At 32.0% G+C, this 23387-nt stretch overlaps 1 protein-coding gene across 7 annotated transcripts in view; it reads left to right on the top strand.

Moving 5' to 3' along the window:
- The window catches only part of LOC146538156 (uncharacterized), a 91040-nt gene that overhangs the window by 52938 nt on the left and 14715 nt on the right, over nt 1-23387 (top strand). For all 7 annotated transcript variants that reach the window (XM_085186438.1, XM_085186437.1, XM_085186434.1 and 4 more), the window contains exons 2-3: nt 15673-15924; nt 16186-16346. In XM_085186438.1, the coding sequence (XP_085042564.1) occupies nt 15673-15924; nt 16186-16346 (413 nt within the window). The remainder of the gene's footprint in view (nt 1-15672; nt 15925-16185; nt 16347-23387) is intronic.

The following is a 23387-nucleotide window of genomic DNA, read 5'->3' as shown; positions in this document are numbered from 1 at the left end:
CGGTGCCTATTTAAAAAAAAAATCCATACAAACTTGCAACCCCTATTTCATCCCTTTCGAGTTAAAATTTTTCAAAATCCCCTCTTAGTGGATGTACAGATTACAAAAGTGAACACCTGTCCAAATTTCACGTTTCTACCATCAGCGGTTACGGCTGTGCGCGCGTCTTACCTTAGTCAGTGAGGACAAGTCCTTTTATATATATATATATATATAGATTACTATATTGATATACGGTTCTTAATAAGTTTATATATATTAGTAAAAATGCATTTGCTTACTTATCAAGTTATCACCCATTAAAATTGAAAAAAGAAACAAATGAAATATGATCTGAAATCAATATCTACCCACAAAATATATAATATATAAAGATATAGTCATAGAACATAAACATACCTATTTGTAATAATAACACGAATTGGCCAAATAAAACTATAACCGCAAAGTTTATCCATTGGCATATATACCAAGTTAAGTTGGTGACTGGATCGACTATACAGAAACAACTCGAGATTTGGCATGGCTTACGCTGACTTAGGTTTTAGGTACATTCGAGGACATTGAAGGCTGCCAAGTTATTCTTGCAAGTTCAGAAGAGCCGTATTAGGCTACATGTTACCCTACATATGAGAGACAAATTATTTACCGACTAAAGAGCTGTGCCAAATGCTTTTGTTGGATAATTGTGGAATTTAATTTATTTTCTTCTATGAATAAGTCGTGTATATATGTAAATATGATTTTTTTGGTAAAAAATTACGTAAAACAAAGTAAATTTAATAGTTAATTAAGAAATTAAGAAGAAGAGTGACGTTATATATGTATAGATAAATGTAACATATCTTTTTGGGCGTTTAGTCGAGACCTTTTTTCTACCCTCTCTTGTTCTTATTTAGCATATAATACGCAAAAAATATGTAAATATAAAAGTAAATTAATGTTATATTATACTTAAATTTTACATAAATTAAGACTTTTACTTAAGAAAATTATATTTTAAATTTTTATGTTTATCAGCACTTCTTATTTTGATGCACCATCAATAAATTTTATTTTAACCGATATAGGTAACATTAACACTTTACAGAAAGTCAAAAACATAAAACTTTTAAATATAAGTCCAGAGGTTCCGTTTTAAAAGTTTCCAACCGTTAAAAATAACGTTAGCAATCAAATAACCTTTAACGTTATGAGCACTCGATATAAAACTGTATTACCCGAAGGACCGCCCGTTAATATTACATGTACATCGATTGATTCTGGCGACTCCACATGCTATGTACAATCATTTTAAAACCGTGGCTTACTTAGTAAAATCACATGGATATACTTTTAAATATTAAATTATTAATATAAAAGTAGTTGTTATTTTATTTTGTATTTTTTTTGTAGCAGAGTAGGCAGAAATAATTTAGTGTTCAAACACTTTGCTTTACTTTCCGCTTAGACATTGATACGTTGCGTATTAGTGGCGAAAAGTGACCCCGCGATATTTACATACCATATTTGATGGTTTAATTGATTTAAAAGTACTTTTAAAACATAGTCATTCTCATGAATGAGAATGAACTCACAACTATTTTATGTAAATTCAAACACTGTGCCACTGGACGCATAAAAAAAAAACAAACCATATAAAAACATTCAAGTACTCTTGAGAAAGTAGTCACGTAAGATATTTAAAATACCATTTCAACAATAAAAATATTAATCAACAGAACCATTTCAGTTACTTATTTCTATATTTTATTTCTCAAAGAAAACGGGTACTACGGCAACACAGAGGTAGCTTTAATAAATATTGTTAATACAACTTACAAGGCTGCTGACTGACAAGTTCCAACTGAATATTGCAAGGTTTTTGCTCCCTTGCTACTATACCATATTACACATGTTGAACAAGACGCTCACAATGGTAGACGAGTCTTTTTTTTAGTTTCACGCTGTATCCCGCATTTGCGGGATAGGCAGGAGTGTTAAAAAGTTCTGCTTCCCACTTTTCACTGCGTCTGACTGTAAACACGACTGTTGTGGATTCGATTCCCACTTAGGGGGATGAATTATTTTCATTTCGATGTTCTGATAACAATATAAAGACGAGTAGAACGGAATGCTTTACCACTAGACGACTGCATATTGAAATAATAAACTACTGACATTAATAAAAGTGAAAGCTCTTCTTTGCTATAAAATCTATTAATAAAACTAATAATTCTTACAGAATGGAATATTTATATTTCATTAAATATTTAACATAATAAAATAAATTCACTATAGGCAGCCTAAGCAATGTCTAACTAGCAAAATGTTGTTTATTTTAAGCAACAACGTTCAGTGCGAGTGCTACCTTAAACAATAAATATTAAATGTATCCAGTTTCTTGGATCCCGAGTTTTTATTTCAGCCCGACGTAACCCTGACTTATTTGAACGACTATGGCACTACTATAAAACTTGAAATTGTTACCTATACTATACTTGTTTTAATTTATTTTATAGTAGGTAGAATGTAAAAATTATTGCGATATTTTACATTCGTTTTAGCTTTCATTTTACGATTATTGCTAGAATAATGTGGTGCTTTGATAGTGTTCTATTATGGCACATTTAATCGATTTATTATTCTTGCTACTTCATTTTTTTCCTTTTGGTTTTGTTTAAGTTACTTAACAGTTTTTGATGTATTTATAGGAATGATAATAATAATATATTTGAAGAAAAACAACCTTCTCGGTAACTCTGTTCTATATCTTTCTTTAATTTCACAAAGTAATATATCTGAAGATAAAACCGTACTTCTGTTTCGACACCTGTTAAATTGTGTTATACAAGAATTCAAGGAATCTGTTATTTTTTATTGTTCGCGCTTGTTCGCTGTGGTAAACGGCTCATGGCTTTATGGCTTTCCGTTAATTATATCTCCTGTCCCATAATTTCTAGAACTTGGCTTGACGCACTACCGCGCGTGTAGATTGCAGACGGAATCTAGAGAACAGAGTGTTTTAACATAAGAGACAGACAGAGAGACAGTACGTGCCAACTGCGAGAGCTAGCGAGATAATAAAAATGGACGACTAGCCTCAAAAAATAATACTTCATATCTTTATTTTTCTCTTTTCTTTTCGTACATCCTTATAAGATTTAATTTCCTTGTTCATCAATTTGTATGTTTCATAATCTATACAAAAGAAAGTTGGACATAAAGTTAATATTTCACACTTAACTAACAAACGCTATTTCTCACTGATTGTTATCTAAAGCACTAAGGTAAGTAAGCGGGGTTTGTACATAGATAGTAGCTTATCGCGTTTCGCAATTCAACTGTCGTAGTAAATAATGATTGTTGTTCATATGTTCCTATTTGAATATTTCATTGGTTTCATACTTATTATTATCTTTATTGTTTTGATGGATTGAATATATTGAATTTATAACGTGAATTATTATTTTATTAAGTTATAAGTACGTATACAAAACGTCTTCGAAAAACATCCGCCAAATTTTTAAAACATTGCTTGTTAAATGGCGGATCTAAAAGTCGCGCTTTTTATTTCAAACCAGTGCGAAGAGAATTAAATATTAATAATACATTCATCCGAGTTAAAATCGAACCTATAGCCGTCGTTACAGTACACAATTGAACCTTATTATATTGATTTAATTAATTATAATATAGTCTTATTTTAACGTCGGTTATTCGGTATTTTAATGCAAGTAATAGTGCTAACAGCTTGGCGTTTATTTCAAACATTAGCAGTAATACGCATGTAAAGTAACTTTAACTTTATCTTATTCTACTAAAATAGGCTAGTTAAGGCTGCATTTCTAACCGGATTCCATTATTGAATTACTATAGCACTGACAATCTAACAATCTAACAATGTAAATCTTAGTAAATTACTAAATTCATATTAATTATATCACTAAAGTTCTTAAAGTTTAATAAATTTCAAAAATATATGTTAAATGCTATTATATATATTCATTTTATTTTAACTTATTGCTTAAAATATCATATTTAAAGGAAAATTACTTATATTATCTACACAAAGCTACTGTCTTGAGGTTGAGAGTCGACTTAAAGAAGAACGACGGAAATTTTCTTCCGAGTTAAATTCTTAAAAAGATTAGACTAATATGAAAAAATCTTATTTATTAAATACTTAAGAACGCGCGGTAAAAATAGCTTAATGCTTAAACTTAAAGCAAAATTAACTTGACTCATAATAGATTATTAGAGTACTATTTTTAGATAAGATTGCCTCAAGATTCCAGACTACCGGCACTTGAAAGTCATAATCTATCATTCTCGAGTGGCCTAAAAAAAATATTTGTAGGTAGGTACTCATAAAAAGATATAAGGAACCTTATTCGAAGCTAGTCGTGGTGCAGGGGCGCAAACGTGTGACTGTAAACGCGATGGCTTGTGAGTTCGATTCCCACTCGAGGAAATGAAATATTTTAATATTTTCATTTTTTTTGCTCTGCTGTCGACGCAAAGTGCACATTGAGTTAACACTACACTCTCTCTGCCCACCATGATAGATGCGGGATAGAGTGTGAAGCTGCTATTAAAAAATAATATTTTTGAAGTGCTTTAACTATATCCGCATTTCAACCAGTACATGAAGTCACATGAACATTAAAAAAAATACAATGTAATTGAATTTCAAATGACACATCACAGGCAAGCAGTAAACCCTGTCATAAAGTCTGACTATCTGTATAATGACTTATTACTGAATGCATTCTGTATGGATGAATCGTAATTTGTAACTGGTTAATTCTATCCTTATATAGGTAGGTATGTACTGTATTTTAAGGGTAGGTATAATAATTTAGTGACTTATTATTTTGTTTTCCATTTTTGGACCTATAACGGAGACTAAACGGAGAACTAGCTTAAGGGATCATGTTGTTTTATTTGAACAGAAAATACAAAAAAAATATTTATCGGATTTCTTGTATTGCGATTTATACATATTATCTTTTCATATAAGATTTGTATCGGAAATTTAATAATACCTGCCTGCGAGGTCACGAACATCGTAACAAACCTTAATATGCGTGAGAGCTATCGTAAATATAGTAACGTAACCAGTAAAAGGCGAACGTAAATCTTTTTAGAGGCCGTAAGTGTAACCCCAGTCTACGTCAAATTATTGATTGTATCATGTCGTCCTCAAATATGACCTCAATGCGTTTCCGAATTCAATTATTCAGGTACAAACTTAATGTATTTTTAATCAATTGCAGATTACTTCAAACATAAATAAAATCAGCTGCACGCTGCAGCAGAGTAGGTAGGAACCTAGAGGGAACCTGACGAATTTTTCAATTCATTGCATGTAGAGGATTATTTAAAAAATATCAGCGGAAATTCTATAAAAGGTAACATTTGACGTTTCAAGTCTCAACAGTTAAAACCGTAATTGCTCGTCTAACTTCCCTCTGGGGTATTCTCCTAAACATTATTTACGGCAGCCGAAATTGTAGGGGTGTCTACAAAAAACGATCCGTATCTACATGTCGCCTGCGATCGACGACGCGACACATTTCTAGAAAGACAAATTACAAAACCCGTGGCAGTGAGGCGCGAAAAAAATGCGGCAATTAACTAGCAGCCGTTGCTGGTACAAAAATAACCAAACTATTTTAGTGTTTAACATTATTCTCTACTTATTGTTATTGTTATTTTAAAAACATTTAAATCAGCTTCACGCTGTATTTCAAACTTAGTGTCCAGACACTCCGTACACCACTTTCCGCCTAATTTCGGAAACATTTAACAAACAGTATTGAGGCAAGTTTAAACTTCAAAGCTCTCATGTCCATATATTTCCGAACATATCTTATCGCTCATTAAATATTAAAAATGAGCATTCAATCTTCAACAGTAACAAATGACCTCAACTAATATAAATAAAGTAGCTTCCCTGGACTCAAGTATGTCCGTTTAAAGTCCATGGAATTTATTACCGTGAAAACCGGTCGAAAAGTAAAACTATAAAAACGAAAGCCACTTTACGCTTGCAACTTGAATAAAATAATAAAGAAGTGAAATAACAGCCGCGGGGTGCATGTGGAGCTACGGATTGTGTTTCATTTATTTGCGCAATGATTGTGCTATTTTTCATTAAGCACGAAAAGATATTAAATTTAAAGAAAATTTAAATCAGCTTCACGCTGTATCCTGCATATAGAAGGGTAGGGAGAGATAACTTAGTGTTAAAACACTCCGTTCCACACTTTCCGTCGAATTTTTCGAGGCATTACGTGATAAATAGCGAAACTACGTCGGCTCTTAGAATCTTATCTGAAATTAAAATATTATTAAATAATAATTCATTCACTCGAGTGGGAATCGAACCCAGAATACCTCTGCGCCACGACGTTCTAAGCTACAAAATTTAATGAGTTTAATTAAAGTCTGTCGCGGATCTAATTGTGTATAGATAACAGTTATCAATTAATTATAAAGGCAAAATGGCGTGTAACATAATCAGTTATTTATCACCGCTGTGACAGAAAGAGTCGTTTGTCACTGGTTTCGCCCACGGTGTTGTTTCTTAGGCGTTCCTCAGATCTGTCGTGCTCACCATATTTATTTTAAACTTAAACATCTCAACTTTAAGATCTGTATTGCATCTAAAAACTGCTATTAATTAATGTGTCGACAGTTGCAATCGTCGTTCATCTGATCCCATCTTTTTGGGATTGTTTAGGGTCCGCCTAACGCTAACATTTTCACATTTTTTAACTGACAGTTGGATATATTGTGTAATATGATAATGCGAAGTTTAATTTTAATTCTCGGTATCTTTAATAAGGAGACAGTTTTAGGGTTATTTTTATTTAAATAGCTTAATTAAAAACTGTAATTTAAAATGAGAAAATATATTCGGCAAATTATACAGCAGAATAAGTAGGGGAAAGGTGCTACGTTCCCCACTTTTCTCCCGATTGTTCAAGGCATGGCGTGTTGACTGGTGGAACTCTACACCAGGGTTTTACCTTGGTACCAGAGCGAAGAAATATTAATAAATAATAACTCATTCCCTAAAGTGGGATATGTTTTTTTGATTAATTATTTTTTATAATAATTCTCAAAGCGCCGACACGGTTTGTGTTTCGCCGCCATCAATGCTGCTGCGTCAAATAAATGCAATCCCTGTAACTCTGAACAGGCGGCAACTGGAATAAAGGAAAAGTATTATCGAACAAGAGCTTTTTGAGGCTGTGCACCATTCAAATTAGCTTAATGGTAGAGGACAAAGCGGGACGATAAGAGATGGGAGGAACTCGCCTTAAATGCAATTCAATTCCGAAAACAGTCCCCAAATTATTCGTTTTTTTATTGTATTGATGCTAGTCTGGAATTATGAAGGTTTTACGGATGGTTTTTGTTAAAGACAGTTTCTTTTTTTTACTAAGTGCTTAATGTTATTATATTTGTTTTACTATAATTCTTATAATTACAGCAAATTGCAAAATAAAAGCTCAATACGCAATGCTTTGAAAATTCGGCGAAGAGTCGGTAACGGAGTGTTTTAACACTAGGTTCCCATGTTCTCTCTGCCTACCCTGCTAATTCGGGATTTGAGCGTGAAGCTGGAAAAAAAATAAGAAATGACATATAATGCTATACAAAACTAAGCCACCCTATTCAGTTATGTGACATATAAATTGAACAACCTTCTCGTCATTAAGATAACAAGCGCTATGTAGTTGTTGGTACCGATTTGATTAACTGCGTTGATTAAGTAATTAACAAAGTAAACTAAATTTCGTGACTGTTGAATAGTGTTATATTGTTTCAAAATATATTATATTTTATTTATTTATTTGTTATGTTGTTAATGCAAAGCCGAGGCGAATCCGACGAATTCTAGAGGTATTGCGTAACTCAACGCCACGCTTCGCCACCAGAGCGAAGAAATAACAATATTAAACATTAATTTCCTCGAATGGAATCGAACCCACAACCTATCACGTTTACAGTCACACGCTGCTCCTGCACCATGACATGCCTCACCTAAGTAACTTTATGACACATTAAGGTATTGATTTTCCCAAGAATTCGGTAATAAAAAAGGGGTTCCCTTCAAGTTCCGGCGCAAACAATCGTCTAAACAGTGACAAATCTTAAAATAGACAACAGATGTCGGCGTCGTTCGCACAAGCTAAACTAACTGTAGACATATTGGACGTTTCAAAATTAGACTAGCTAGCTAGCTACCTTTTATTTGGATTTTCGGATGAATTATTGAGTGACGAATGCGATGCTACATATTATTCTTAATTATAATTAAACGTTTTGACAGTTGAATGTGGGTGTCGAATAATTTATTACGGCCAATTTCAGTTTATTAAATATTTTTATATTTAAATATTAAAAAATTGGGGTTTAAACTTTGATTTATGAATGCTTGTTGTTTGTGTAACCAAAGAGTGAAAGAGAGAATTCTGCAATACGAATTTGTTTGCACTTAACGTGCTTTATAGTGTTTTTATAGGTTAAACCTTAATTACCATTAACTTAAAACTATTAACTTTAATTACTATTAACCAAAATACGTTGTGAACTTATCACGAAATTGAACACAGTTTCGGTCAAATCGAGTGGCTTTTAAAGTCATTCGTCATAGTCAACCCTGAATGGCTTGTTTAATTTGACTCGACAAGTGCTTTATTTGTGAAAAACACAAAAAATAATAAAATTGTTGTTAAATATTAAAACACAGTATTTGATAACTTTCCCCTTTATTAGAATTTAAAAATATAGTTAGATATTAGTTATGCTTAACTTATGAGACCGTTGTGACGCAGGGGCACAAAGGTGTGTCTGTAACGAGACGGTCGTCGGTTCGATCCCCACTCGAGTTATTTTCTTGCAATGCCTCGAAAAAGAGAAGTGAAGAACGGAGTGTTTTAACACTGCCTACCCTGCTGTGTGCGGGATACAGTGTAAAGCTTTTTAATAATAAAAAAATGAATACTTAACAAAATGATATTCTATTAATATTATACAAATACAATATATCAGTTTTGTAATAAAATTCTCTTACGTGTTAGCTTACTACCGCCAAATATAGAATATGAGACGCGACGTTCGTATAATTTTATTATCGTGGGAATACTTCGTGCATCATCTAGAATTTCAAAACTCAATTTCCGCCGATATAGATTTTACATTTCCGCTTCACTTAAACTACTTACTTTTACAATGCGATTTTCTGGATATCACTTTGGAATAGATCTCGAGGCGACGATACTCGCGGTGCCACTTGAGTTTATGATTGTTTTAGTACTTTTATTTTCAGTATTGTTGCTCAAAAGTTTTTACTGTTAATGTTTAATTTAACTTTTAATATATAATTAATTTAAGTTATTAAAAAAATATTATTTATTTTATTTTATATGCGAGCAGTTATTTTTTTATGAGGGCGTCGTGATGCATGACTACAAGGGTGTCACTGTAAAGCGACGGTCGTGGGTCCGATCTCCACTCGAGGGAATTAATTTTTTTATTTTTATATAATTTGTTTTTTTCACTCTGGCACCAAGGTAAAAAAAACCCAGCGACGCAATGCCTCGAAACTTTCGGTGAAAAGTGAGGAATTGAGTGTCTGTGTGTGTGATTCGCTCTGCCTACCCTGCTGTATACAGTATACAGCATGAAGCTAATTTACTTTATTTTAATATTTACTTCATAGGTAAAAAAGTTATTTTTTTATGAAATTATGTATAGTTATTATAAGCTATAAATTTTTAAAAATAAACACCAAACAAGTCAAAGAAACACCATAAAACAGACGGTAAATTGTCCATCGCGGCAACAAAAGGTACAGAGCATCTGCCATTGAATTTAAATGCTATGTTTATACCACTAACATACGCTTAGAGAATAGAAACGATAGGATTTAGCTAGATTATGCCAACAAAAGCGATGCTACCAAAACATAATGCTAAAATTACAACTTGAATTTAGTTCTGAATACGACGTACGTGGTGTTCTAAATTATTATTAATATTGCAATTATATTGCAAATTAAATTTTATGTTTAAGTTAATTAATTTAATATAATTTTAAAGTTTTCAAAATAGCTTAATTTAGCAAAAATAACTATTCTATGAATCATTTTAAATATTATAATAAGAAACATACTGTAATTTCAGTTGATTAATGAAATAGAAAACTGTATTTTTCAGTTCATTATTACTTTTGTATTCAAAACCGTATCTGAAACATTTTAAACCTTTAGCATCTCTGCATTTTAATCCTTTAATACCAAGTTCGCTCTTGAATTTGATCGCCTTTAAACGAGTTTCTATGTTTGTTAAACATACTTACCTTAAAATGTAGATTTGTACAAAAATATATTTATTTTAAATAAAAAATATCAAAAATCGGTTTCACGCTTATCCCGCACACAGCAGGGTATGCAAAGGGAATCTCACTAGATTCTTAACACCTTAAAACACTCCGTTGTCCGTGTTTCGCCTTTATCTTTATCACCTATACCTAACAATAAACGTATTTTTTGTACCACTCTAAATAAAATTCAAATTATAATGAGAAACGACTGTATTCAGTCAGTTTAAGGTTTAATTATTATGCATAAGACTGCACAGAAGAGTAATTGTAGGAGCAAAAACTTTACGCGAAATTCTTAGAGTTTTACTTTGAAAATTCGCTTGCGTTCCCGACAATCTAAATGTTAATGTCTTAAGAGTTTACGGTGACGCTTATGCACTAGACTTAAAGAGAAATGTTTAACGCCTTTATGTAAAAAATAGAAATTATTATAAATTAATAGATTCTTTTTCTCTTATTTTTTTAGCAATCATAATGTTGTGCTTTCAATGTTGTTAACAACGTGTTTCAAAATGTCCTGAAACATAAAAATAATATACTTTGTGCATTTTATTCGTTGGACGAGGTAAAAATATAAAAGTATATTTCGCCAGTGATTACCTAACACTAGACGTTCCCATTACCCTTAGTTAGATTTGAACTGACAACCTTCACGTGGCTGTTAATTTATAATTAAACAATTTCATACTGCACTGGCCTTTTTTTCTTAATATAGTTATTTTCCTTGAATCCCTTTCAAACCTTTGTATAATATCAATAAAGTATGTGAAGTTATGTTTTTATTTATATGTTCAATAAAAGTACCGCTAACCAAACGTGATAACGACGCTGCATTCTTATGCACGTGAGTCATTATGAGATTTCATGATGTGAAAGCAGTTCGAGGTGGAGATCCAAAATCGATAGCGATGACACCTATAGTTTAAATTATAATAAAATGCTTTGTAAAAAAACTTATGTATGTTATTCTTGAAAATATACATGTTCCTTTTAAGAATACAGAAGAAAAGGTTAATTTAGTTATTTTCTTTTTTTTTGTTTCACGCTGTAAAACAGCAGCAGTTCTACATAGCAGGGTAGGCAGAGGCAACCTGGGAATCTAATGTTAAGACACTTCGTTTCCATTAAAACACTTCCGTTCCTCAATTTCCACCCAATTCTATAGTGGCGATTATAAGAGAGCGGAAATGAAAATGTTAAATATTTCATTCAACCAGATGGGAATCGAACCCACAACCAATCATGTTTATAGTTGCATTCTTATGCCACTGCGCCAAGACGGTCTTCAACCTCAAGTTATTTTCTAAGTATTTTCTAATAAGAACAAAGTAAATCCACGTAGATACCTATTATAAACACGCACGGCGACATATTTATGTTTTCAAAACAACGTATGATACATTCCCCTTTATTATTAACAGTTCTTATACCATTAGGTTCGATGCCCTCAATGGCTACTATAATTTATTTTGAATGATACAATTAAATTTATTCCCTATTATTGAAGGGATATGGTTGGAACTCCTTATTCTTTTGTTTAACATTCAAATATTTACATACATGCAATGTCATAGTGCAATTGATTATAATTAAAAACCTTATAAAAATTAAATGTATATTAAGTATATGTATATATATATATCTACAATATTTCTTATAAAGATGTAGATACCTAAAATATGTGAATGAAATAATATAATAAAAATAAATCTTTATAATTGTTATCATGGCTCCTATTCTCATATGGCATATAAAAACATTAAATAGTAATTTATTCTCCCTCGTGGGAATTGAACCCTTTACTGACGCTTTGGGCACTGCGCCATTACGGCCTCAAAATTTTTAACTAATAGTCAGAAATGATTATCTCACAAAACGATACATTAAGCCAAGTTTATTTAGTGATCGAACTTGCGAACGCTATTAAGATATCACAAAGCTAAAATAGCATTGCACGCCATTGGCGAAGAGCAAAAAATAAAAAGTAAGGAAATGAATGGAGAATATAGAAGCTACTTGAATTGGTAAGCCGTAGCAACGCTTCTCAGGCTCATTGATCTTTTGTACGTACTAAGAATATTGTTTATATTATTATTGAACTTTTTAAATTTATTTTCTTTTAGCTTCTCCATGTTTTCCATACGTAGCACGGTAGGCAGAGGGAACCTAGGAATTTTGTGTTGAGACATTCCGTTCCCATTCAGATACTTCGCCATTTTCCACTGAATATAGAGCATTTAGTTCCGATATTAGTTTTAATTTTTTCTCCAAAATGATTTTGCTATAATTTTAACAACTTATAACATTATCAAAATAAAATTTATAATTTTAATTAAGCATCATATTAACGAAATACAAATATTCCTCATAATCCAATCAATAATTTAGAGATAAGCAAAACGAAAACCACTTCTCCAATCGGAGAAGCAGAGAAGTGGTACTGGTCCTATAAAGAGATTGCAAATCCGAAATAACGCAGTCGACGAACAAAACAAGAGACGGTAGCACAATAAGACAATGTTCCGCGTGCCGAGCAAAGGCGACGTCCAAAGAGGATTTATGTGCGGTATCACCTGCCCCTTATTTCGCTAAATCTAACTCAGTTTCATTCATGTGTACTATATCTACCTATTTTTGATTCTAAATGGAAATGAATTGTTTTGCAGAAATGCATAAAAATGGAAAATTATGCGATTTCTTTTTATGGTTATATATATGTGTAGCACTTATTAGTTGTCAGTATTTATTTAAAAAATTAAGTATCGGAACGGAAGTGTTTTGATGGGTACTGAGTGTCTTGATTCTAGGTTCCCTCTGCCTGCTGAAAACAGCGTGAAGCCATAAAGAAAGATATAAGGTTCTTTTTCTGCCTCTTTTATATTTTCCATTTTATTTTAATTTTTTTACGATACGTATCTCCCCTAGTAGTAATACTTCAATGTGATTCAGACGCGATCATCACGACATGCAAAAAAATTGAACTTTTTCAAACAAATATAAAATGTTAAAAATCTTCAATATGAAAAATATACAATTCAACTTTTGTAAAGTCTTCAAAAATCTACCATCTGTTAGTACTATTAATTTCAGTAAATTACCCAGTAAATATACAAAACAACCCACATAAAATGTTACACAATTACGTGTAAATAACATAATCCTTAAAGATCAGACAGACAGGCTGTTAATCCCGAAAGAGCTTCATCGGGAGATAGCGGTAATGAATTTCTTTCATTGAGTATTCACAAAGCACCGGCAGCCCGCTTAGAAGCGCTGTGAATCGGCCACGATTTGCACAGTAAAAAAAAAATAAACAAACTGTGGTCGCATCAAATTGCTCAGAGTAAGTGCGAAGCGAGGCCCCGCGAGCACTTTCTCATGCAAAAGTCGAACGGTTACTTGAATTCTTAGCTGAACCACTTGTCGGTTTTACGAGCGTAGAGCGATTTAATCCACTTAAAACGCGAAGCACAAACTCGGTGCCGACAAAGCTCTCAGCCGCTCTCATTTAAAAATGGAAATAAACCCTCGGCCATCTTTGACTCGACGCGCGACTGGTTGAATTCTAAGTACGTTTCTCCAGTGGCTAGCTGCTGATTCTTTTTGTATTGATGGATAGCATCCTGTTCGACGTCTAAGCTTCCAAGCTATCTTCATTTAGCTGTATTGACTACCCTTCAAGCGTATTGATTGATTTTGTTCTATTTATATTTATTGTCCATTTCAGATATTTGGCATGGCAGTACTGTCTTTATTGTGGTGCACTTAATCTCCATCCATATTTTCACAATGACTGAACGAGGACGTTGCCAATATATTTTCTGGCAAATTGTTATTTTGCCAAGAAAGTGTGGTGAAGGATATTTTATGTTGTTTTGTAAACTACCTTTCTGTTTTAACATTGCTGTAAATTTTTCACTATAAAATTTAATGGAAAATTTTATTTTTATTTATAATTTCATATATAGTTGTTAGAAAGTAGAAAAGATGGAAACATCCCATCGAACGTTTATGTTAGTTGTATGTAAGTCATAATGAAATGGCTTTGGCTACTGGGGTGGGCGTTTCGTTTATTTTCTTACCTGGTTCACAACGCCAGTCGATTAAACTTTCTTCGTGCTATTAACTTCGATCCCGCATACCAACATCGTCTTGTTTAAATACCTTGTGTAGTTCCGTTAAGATAATATTTATCGTCTGAAACTGCGCAGGATATGCTAATCTTTGCTTACAGTTGAGTACGTCTAAACATCAGTGCGGTACAATTTTTTTGCAATCATATGTTTACTTATCATTTATTCTTATTAGGCTATCTTAAAATTTTTATCTTTAAGATAAATTTAATTTTCAATATCATACGTTTTACAATTTATAAAATTCTGTTTTTATCTAATGACGAAGCTCATAAAATTTATCAGGGAAAAAGGTTATTTTTGCGTACATATTTTTTTGTTTATATTAATACTAAATAAAATTTATAACTTTATTAAATATGACTAATACCTTAATATAATGTCTTATATATAATCAGTCCGTAGAGTATAATTGATAAAGTACCCTCATTTTAACAAACAAAATATTACGCATGTGTAAATATTTTACTTAAGCCAACATCTTACTACGCCGCCAGCGCCATAATGAAACTTTTAATTAATTACCCTCATTTAAGGAATCTTTTTAGCATGGCTAATTTAAATTTCCTTCTATAATTTAGACCCCCAGTATTTAATTGTTCAGTATTACTCTCCTGTTTTTTTTCTTTTTTGGGGTTTGGCGGAAATTGCGTGGAAGGAAGCAACCTCCAAGCAAATAGGTCTCTAGGCGCCAGATAATTACGGTTTTTTATACTTCACCCGCGTTCAGGCTTTAATAGGCAATGTAATTAGCAGAATGTTACTTTTAAAACCAGTAATAGTACGCGCTTCAAATTCTTTACGAGCTCTCTGTATGGGATAACAAGTTTTTACCCCCTAATAAACATGCGCAATTGTTTGAAAGAAATGGTTGTAAATTATAGTAATTTACACTGGTTTCTTGGAGTTATATAAAATTTATGATTACCTATTATTATTGTTTATTTATATTTGTATGAGAGTTATGACAAGAATGAGCAAGTAGAAAATTAATAACTATATTTGTGTATTTGGATTCCGTTAGTATCATAATAAAATGTTATCAATCTATGACAAGCGTAACAGTGACATAAATAGATAAATCAAAAACAATTAATGCTTGCGGGGTCGGAAGCCCTCTTGTCTACTATTCTTATTAATTTCCATTTTTTTTGTTTAGGATGGAGATCGAGGCTACCTTGAAGGATTAGCATCACGTTACGCCGATTTATTCTCCACACATTACGGAGATGTTCTGGACCATCTCGAGGAGTTGAGAAGGCATGAATGGGATGAAATGTCTCCCAGGATGAGAGTGCTAGGGGGCAATGGTACTCCTCAAACACCTCCGTCAGCCAGCCCTGGAACATTAGCCTTGAACAACTTGACAACATCCCATTCTCAACCAATTTATGTGCCTGGAAAATATTCGGTAAGAAAAAAAATGTTTATGATGAACTGACTTGTTATTAACTTTTACGTTCAATTTGAAATCTTCATATATTAGACATTATATAAATATATATGTATAATTATATTCAAAACACTTGCAAAATTCTGTTAGAATAAATGGTATTTTTTCGAAACAATACGAATAAATAATAAAGCAAATATAAAACTTAAAAAAATTGTAAATTTCAATATCTAAAACGAAAAAGTAAATTGATTATAGTATAAAACTATTTGTTTACAGCCTTCGAGCTGTCTAACAGACAAGGAAGAGGATGAGATTTACGGATTTGGATACGGTGTATTCGGAAAACAAATGTTGCAGAGGCAGCAACAGCAAAAACAGCTTCTACTGGCGCAGCCCACGCAGCCCCTGATGCACAACCAACAACACAATTACCAGAGGTAAGTCAACACAAAATACAAGCCCACCTCGTCTATTATTCTACGTCTATAGTATTATTAAGTTTGAACCTAATTTATACTTAGCGAGTACAATTTGCAAAATAAGCACTAAGTTCGTTTATTAAGTCTTAGGATGTATGTAGGAGGAAGACGGGTTGAATTTATGGTGGAAATCTCGTTTGAAAATATGTACTTGTGAGTATAATGTAGATATTTTATCGATCTTATATAATATTTCTAAATTTAGCAGAGACTAGAAGACAAAGTGAGTTGTCACTAAATCCTAAGCAATCAAAAGTTCACTTTCTCTCCGAAACACTTTGCAAAAATATATTTAACTTAGCCCTTTAAATTTGAATTTAGTTTCTTTTTACTACGTGTAAAGTACGTGACAAGCAACATTACATAATAGAATATCCGTAAACAGAAATAGAAATATATTATGTTTTATATTTTGACTGAACAGGTGTACTTATTAGATAAGCTTTTACGATGCATGTTTAAAGCCTAATCTAAATTGAAATCAGACGTTCGAATGGCGACAGCAGAAGCTAAGACGGAGAATTATAGTGTGCCGCCAGATTGTGAAAAATCTTCTATTGAATTTTTATGTTTAATAATATGAATATTTTTCAAAAGCTATTTTTGATTAAATGGATTAAATTATATAATAGTTTCAATGGAAGTTCAGCTTTGTTATCTTCGTTACATTACAAATGTAAACTAAAGCTTTAGGGAAATAAAGATTAATACAAAAATTAAATTGAATTGAATTGAATTTCGATACAGAAATAGGTGTAATATTAACTTAACATGCATAGACGTATTAAGAAATAATTCAAATTCACGGAAATTGTTATTGATATTAAATATTTTAGTTATTACCAGGAATTTCAAAGAAATCGTGCACTTCGATTTAAAAATGTTAGCACATTGTATTCTCGGTCGTATGTTACAAGAGGAAACCCGTTCGGTCTTTTAATTATCTCTTCGTAACGGTAAAATAAATTTAAATTAACACTCCAAGATATTTGTTCGAAGAAGAAGATATTGCAGTAATTATTTAACTGAAACTCTATATGTGTCGATTAGATACAAGATAACGTCAACGGATTTATTAATATCAAATTAATAAGTAAAATCGATAATAAATATTTCAATATATGTTAAATAAGGAATATCTTGCTTATCTATGTCATATATTTGTAGGAAATAGATAAAAGTTCTATGATTCATTTAAGTATTGGTAATATTTTGCAAGGCGAATACGCTCACGCGAAATCTATATCGGGGTTCAATTAGAGATAAATACATATGAAATATCGTTTATTATAGTCTGTTTGACATACTGCATGATGATTGTGATTGATATTTATGCTCATTTAATATATCACAGCATTTAGGTGTCATTTACATTTATAATTACTCTTAATTATATCAGTCAAGCCTAATTAACTAAATAATACATTTAGTTATGTATATAATGTTAGTGATGTATTTGGACGTGTAAAACCTATTTTTGACTTTACTTGCTAAAATGGGTAAAATTTGCAATTTTTGATTATTACAATCTAATATTTCGTACACTTTAGTTATTACTTTTGTTAGAGGCAATTTAAAGGCAAAAAAAGATAGCATCTGACTGTAGGTTGAGGAGTTCGACCTCCAATCGAGGATATATTCATATTTAAATCATTTTGATTCCCCTACTATGGTGAAACAAATTATGAAATTGAATTCTGGCACTCACACGCAAAATAATATCAAAAGTTTTCTCGGCCTAAATGCGGGATAAAGCGTGAAACTCGCGTTATAAGATACGTACAACGTATAACGATTTTGTTTCAAAAACAAAATCAATGTCCATAAATTTATATGCAGAAAATCAGGCAAAGCTTACCTTGTCACTGCGCCTACGCATCCTCCTCTGAGTTGTTTGATGCTAATTAGGTCCGCTACAAGTTGGCCCGGCTAATGAATTACCTCGTAAAATCTGTGGCGTGCTTTCATTTTATATAGATTACGAGTAAATTGATATTTTGCTTCGAAATACGTTTTATTTTATCTCTAATTTATGTTAACAGTTTCCTCTTTGTATTAGTTATTTCCAACGTTTTATAATAATTTGAATTATTTAAAAGGCGGCGACAAGTTTATGAGGCTAGTGGTCTATGATTAGGTCAAATAAAATGGTTTGCCAAATAAATTAATGATCAAATTAAATAAATAACACTTTTTCTATATTCTCCAACTTTTAGAGGCCAGTCGTGGCGTAGGGGCAGCAGGTGTATAGGAAGGGAGTGTCTTAACACTAGGTTCACAAGTTCCCCCTGTCTATCTTTTTTTGTGCGGGAAGTGAAACTATAAAACAATAAATTTTCGTTAAATTTTCTTGTTAAAGACTATTTATAGGAGAAGAATGAGTTCTAGAAATAGAATATAACTTCACCTAACTTGTTTATTTCATTATTTGTCACAATGTCAAACAAACAAGATAATGAGAGTCTAGATAAGAAAAGAAGAAATCTTTAGTTAACTTGCTGCTAGTAAATTACAAATGTTAAGATTAAACTTTTTAACTTATAGCTTCTGGCTTTGAGTATTTTTATTTAAGTGGGCGTCGTATGTGTCGTAAATAAACAGTAATATCAAAAGTACTTCATCTGAACAATGTTCTTGAACGATTGGTGGGTGTCGTATAAACTGATGTGTAGGTAGGTTTGGACGCTATTGTATGAAAGGTATAAACAGTTTTTTTATTTATTTTTAATAAAATATTAATATATATTTTTATTTTTATCTAACTACCATACTAACATCTAACTAAATGCATTTAATATAATATTAAATTTCTTCTTCATACAATTCCCTATAAAAACGAAAACAGCAATGTAATATATGTACGAAGTAAAACACATATTCGTGTCTTGGGATATATGAAATAGTAGCTGTCAATTAACACTACGCTGGATCCAACTAACAAGCTAAGAGAGATAGCGCTTCAACGGCGAAAAACAACTAGTGGGGCTTTGGGATTTGCCTTACATTGTAAGAATACTTCTCAATTTTTTGTTTCCTGTATGTATGTACTATGAGATATATCTTCTAAAGTTTTATTTAAGAAGTAATAGGTAGAAACTTAATAGTATTTTGATTAACGATATCCAGTCTTTGCTATTTATTTACGGACCTATTTAATTTTTCCATTTATTTTTCACATTTCAATTGATTTTTTGTTGCCAATGAATTAATATATGTATTAGGTATGTATTGTTTTTATTGTATCTCTTAATATCCTTGCAAATAGAAAAGCAGAATCATCAAAAAATAATATTTTATTTTTCTATACTAGTAAGTTTCTATAACTTTCTGTCCTGTCAATTGTGTCTAAGTTTTAAAGCGCTTACAAAGCTAAACTGCTGACGTCCGATATTAGAAACCGAATATAGCAGTCGGACCAATTATAAAACGGGTGTGAGGAAGTGGCATATCTGCAAATTCGATTACTTATGCTGCTGTGGACATTTTCAAACTTTGAATAGGAAACTAGAACAAGATGAAGGACATTTATAATTATTATATTTGCGTATTTTATGAGTGTGGATACTAAAATAATTGATTTTATAAAAAAATATTAGGATATAAATATATTTTTTTTTTGTTTATATTTCTGGAAGGCATTTGCCCCAAAACCAGAGCGACGAAATGGAAATTTAAATATTTTCTCTACTGGGAATCGAACCCACAACCTGTCGAATGTACAGTTACATGCTTCTGCCGCCTGCGCCACGAGTGACCTCTTAACTTCGCAGAGAAGTATACCTAGTAAATAATTATTTAACCAATCATTATTTGAATACAAATATATGTAAATCTGTCCACATTAATCTTTATTGGACACTATAAAGCTTGTTGCATCATCAGTAATTAAGCTTGTTTCTATCAACATGAAAAAGCTCCAACAGTCCTGGATTTATCTAAGTGCCTGCATAAATGCGCAATGCTTCGTTACGTTCGTGCTATCTGCTACCCGTTGGGTTTCCTTTCGTCATAGCATATAATGTGAAACGGCTTCGTATAGGTGTTTGTTTATTTAAAGGTTTTTTGAGTGTTTTAAATTTTAAAAAAAGAGAAGAGATTTTCTCTTCTCTTCTTAGAAAGAAATAGATGAGAATTTGCAGTAAAATTATTATGGTACTTCTTCATTCATTTCAAACGCCCGAAACTTAAGTTTGTCAACTTTTATAAGTTGTACTTTCCATGGAGCTACAATCCTGAAAGTAATACGGAACCATCGGTGAGCGACTCCGACACTGATTTGGCAGTTTAACTTTATCACATTTTTAACTTTGTCCTTTTGAAGAGATCACTTCTAGATATCGTCATTATTAGAAAAAAATATAAAATAAGCTATTTCAAACAGTATATTAATTTAATAGGTATATCTATCTACATATTACGTTCATGCATTTCTAGAGAAGCGTATTTAGCACTTAAAAAAAATTACAAAGTTTAATATATATATATACGTTACTTAAAAGTCTGCAAATATTATACGAAGATGATAGTTATAAAGTCCAATTTAAGTATCTATCTATTTCTATAGGCTATGGCTCGTCGGTGGCTCAAATTGGAACCGGTTATACTTACTTGCTTGTTTTAAAAGCAATTACCCGACCGACAATGTTGGAGAAGGTTAACACGTTTCTTATATGGGTGGGATAAGAATGTTATATGCAAGCGTGTTTCAACTAATACTGTAAATTGTATTTATTTTCCCATAGAAATATTTATTTATGAAATGCTATATCTAAGATTTTTTATTTTTTCTGTATATACTGACTTATCTTGTTATTAATTAAAATGCTTAATGTTTATGCCTTCTCCTTAGAAGGAAAAAACAATTTCGCGGTTCTGTTGCCACAAATTCTCAACTCCAACCAGCGAGATTTAAAATATTAGTGTAGAATTTGAACCTGCAATCACCAGAAGCGACGGTGTTAAACTTCAACACACAGGATATTTAATTTAAAAGTAATTTAACTATAGCTTGTTATACTTTTTTCGCCCCATATGTGTATTACATCAAACGGCTGTAATTACTAACGCAAAGCAATTTTGTGCATAAAATAAAATTGAACGTTGACACAGACCATCAATCTTTACCTCATTTTGCATTAAAACCGTGAACGACGCGATGCAATTAAGATTAATGTAAGCTTCAATCAGATTAATATTTATTTCGTTAGTAATATATTTACCTGTGTGAGGCCAGTCGTGGCTCTACTGTACGCTATAGGTAGTGAGTTCGATCCCCATTTGATCAAATTAAATATTTAATAACTTCATTTCTTCGCTCTGGTGTCGAGTTCCGCCACTCAACACACAATACCTCTAGAATTTGGCCGAAAATCTGGAACGGAGTGTCTTAACACTAGGTTTCCTCTGCCTACTCTTCTGTTTACAGGATACAGCGGTAAGCTAAAAAAAATAAGGAGTGTATATACACCGTAGGACATTCCAATATGTAATGGAATATATTACATATTTATTAATAAATCCGATCATAGATTTACTCAATCAAAGGAATTAGCGGCTGTGGTGAGCTTCGCTTTCGCTTGGCATATTTTTTTTAATTTTCGCCTTTTACGTCGCATTCATTCGTTTCGCTCGGAACCGTACGCGCTGATATTCGCAAATGTGATTGCCCACGTAAATTTATATTCGGCGAAGTCAATTGGACCGAAAATCAATATTTATTGCATCACTTCATATAGGTACCAATACGACAGGGTCCGTGTTGATTTGTTGTCCTTTGTGGGTCCCGTGGTGGTAGTGGTTGTACGATAAATGGTTATAATGCCTTATACCTGCTCATGCTCATTCTGCTCTGAATCATTTCCATATGCTTTGAGCTCTAAATCAACTTTGTGTGTCCTTTACTTAAATTAATATGTACAGCACATGTTCAGGTTGTTCCTTTGTGTATAGAGGCCGTTAGCTTGTTGGTAGCCAATGATAATGTTATGTAAAGTGCATATCACCCGTATTCATTATAGGTATTAATTGGATTATGAGGCCAGTCGTGGTGCAGGGGCAAGAGCGTGATTGTAAACACGATAAGTTGTGAGTTTGATTCTCATTAGAGGAAAAGAAATATCTAATATTTTTACTTCCTCGCTCTAATAACGAGGTTAAGCGCGGCGTTGAGTTCCGTCACCCAAGAGGCAATGGCTCCAGAATTCAGTGGAAAATGGGGAACAGAAGTGGAGCTCTAGGTTCCCAGTTTCCTCTGCCTACCCTGCCTGCAGGTTTGCGGGATACAGCGTGAAATTGAAAAAAAATATTAACTAATTTCCCACAAAAAAAAATCTAAATGAGGCACTTACGTATATTGTAGATACATATATTTACGAATATTTCAATTTTACCTAGGGAATTTTTTTTCAATTTTAAAAGGAAAAAGAATTATATTAGTCATATCTTGTAATTTATTAACTTACACCAAATTTTTATCTTAGAAAAAACCTAAGCTTGTATATAATGTAAAAAAATTATGCAAAAAGTGGTATTAACCCAAAATTAAATCCACTTTGAATTGCGTAAAACAGATTATATAAAATTAGTCATTTCCGTTAAAATTTTCTTTAATAAAAATAATTACAAACATATACCTAGCTTGTTAAGAATTTATTAACTGTATATATAATAAAATTGTAACTGATCGAGTCTGTGCATGGAAGACATAGGCAGAAACATTAACATTTTGTATTTGTTTTATTTAAATAGAATTGTAAATAAAAAAGTAATATTAATAAAAAAAAATTACAAAACTGATAATATTATTAGATAACGAAAGTAGAGAATCCAGATTTGCGATTAAATAATTGTAAGAAGTCAAAGACGCGGGCGGGGTGCTAGTCTAATATTTTACAAAAAAAATGCAAACTCGCTAGGTAGGTGACTTCCTTTGTAGATAGATTGATGATAGAGAGCGGTGATGAATATGAAAAAGTGACGAAGGGCGTAACCCTTAGTTTT

The sequence above is a fragment of the Heliconius melpomene genome, chromosome 6 (assembly GCF_056956725.1).
Source record: "Heliconius melpomene rosina isolate 202511_hmr_F chromosome 6, ASM5695672v1, whole genome shotgun sequence".
Lineage (NCBI taxonomy): Eukaryota > Metazoa > Arthropoda > Insecta > Lepidoptera > Nymphalidae > Heliconius > Heliconius melpomene.
Note: the sequence above shows the minus strand (reverse complement) of the source record. Positions and strands in the feature narration are given on the sequence as shown.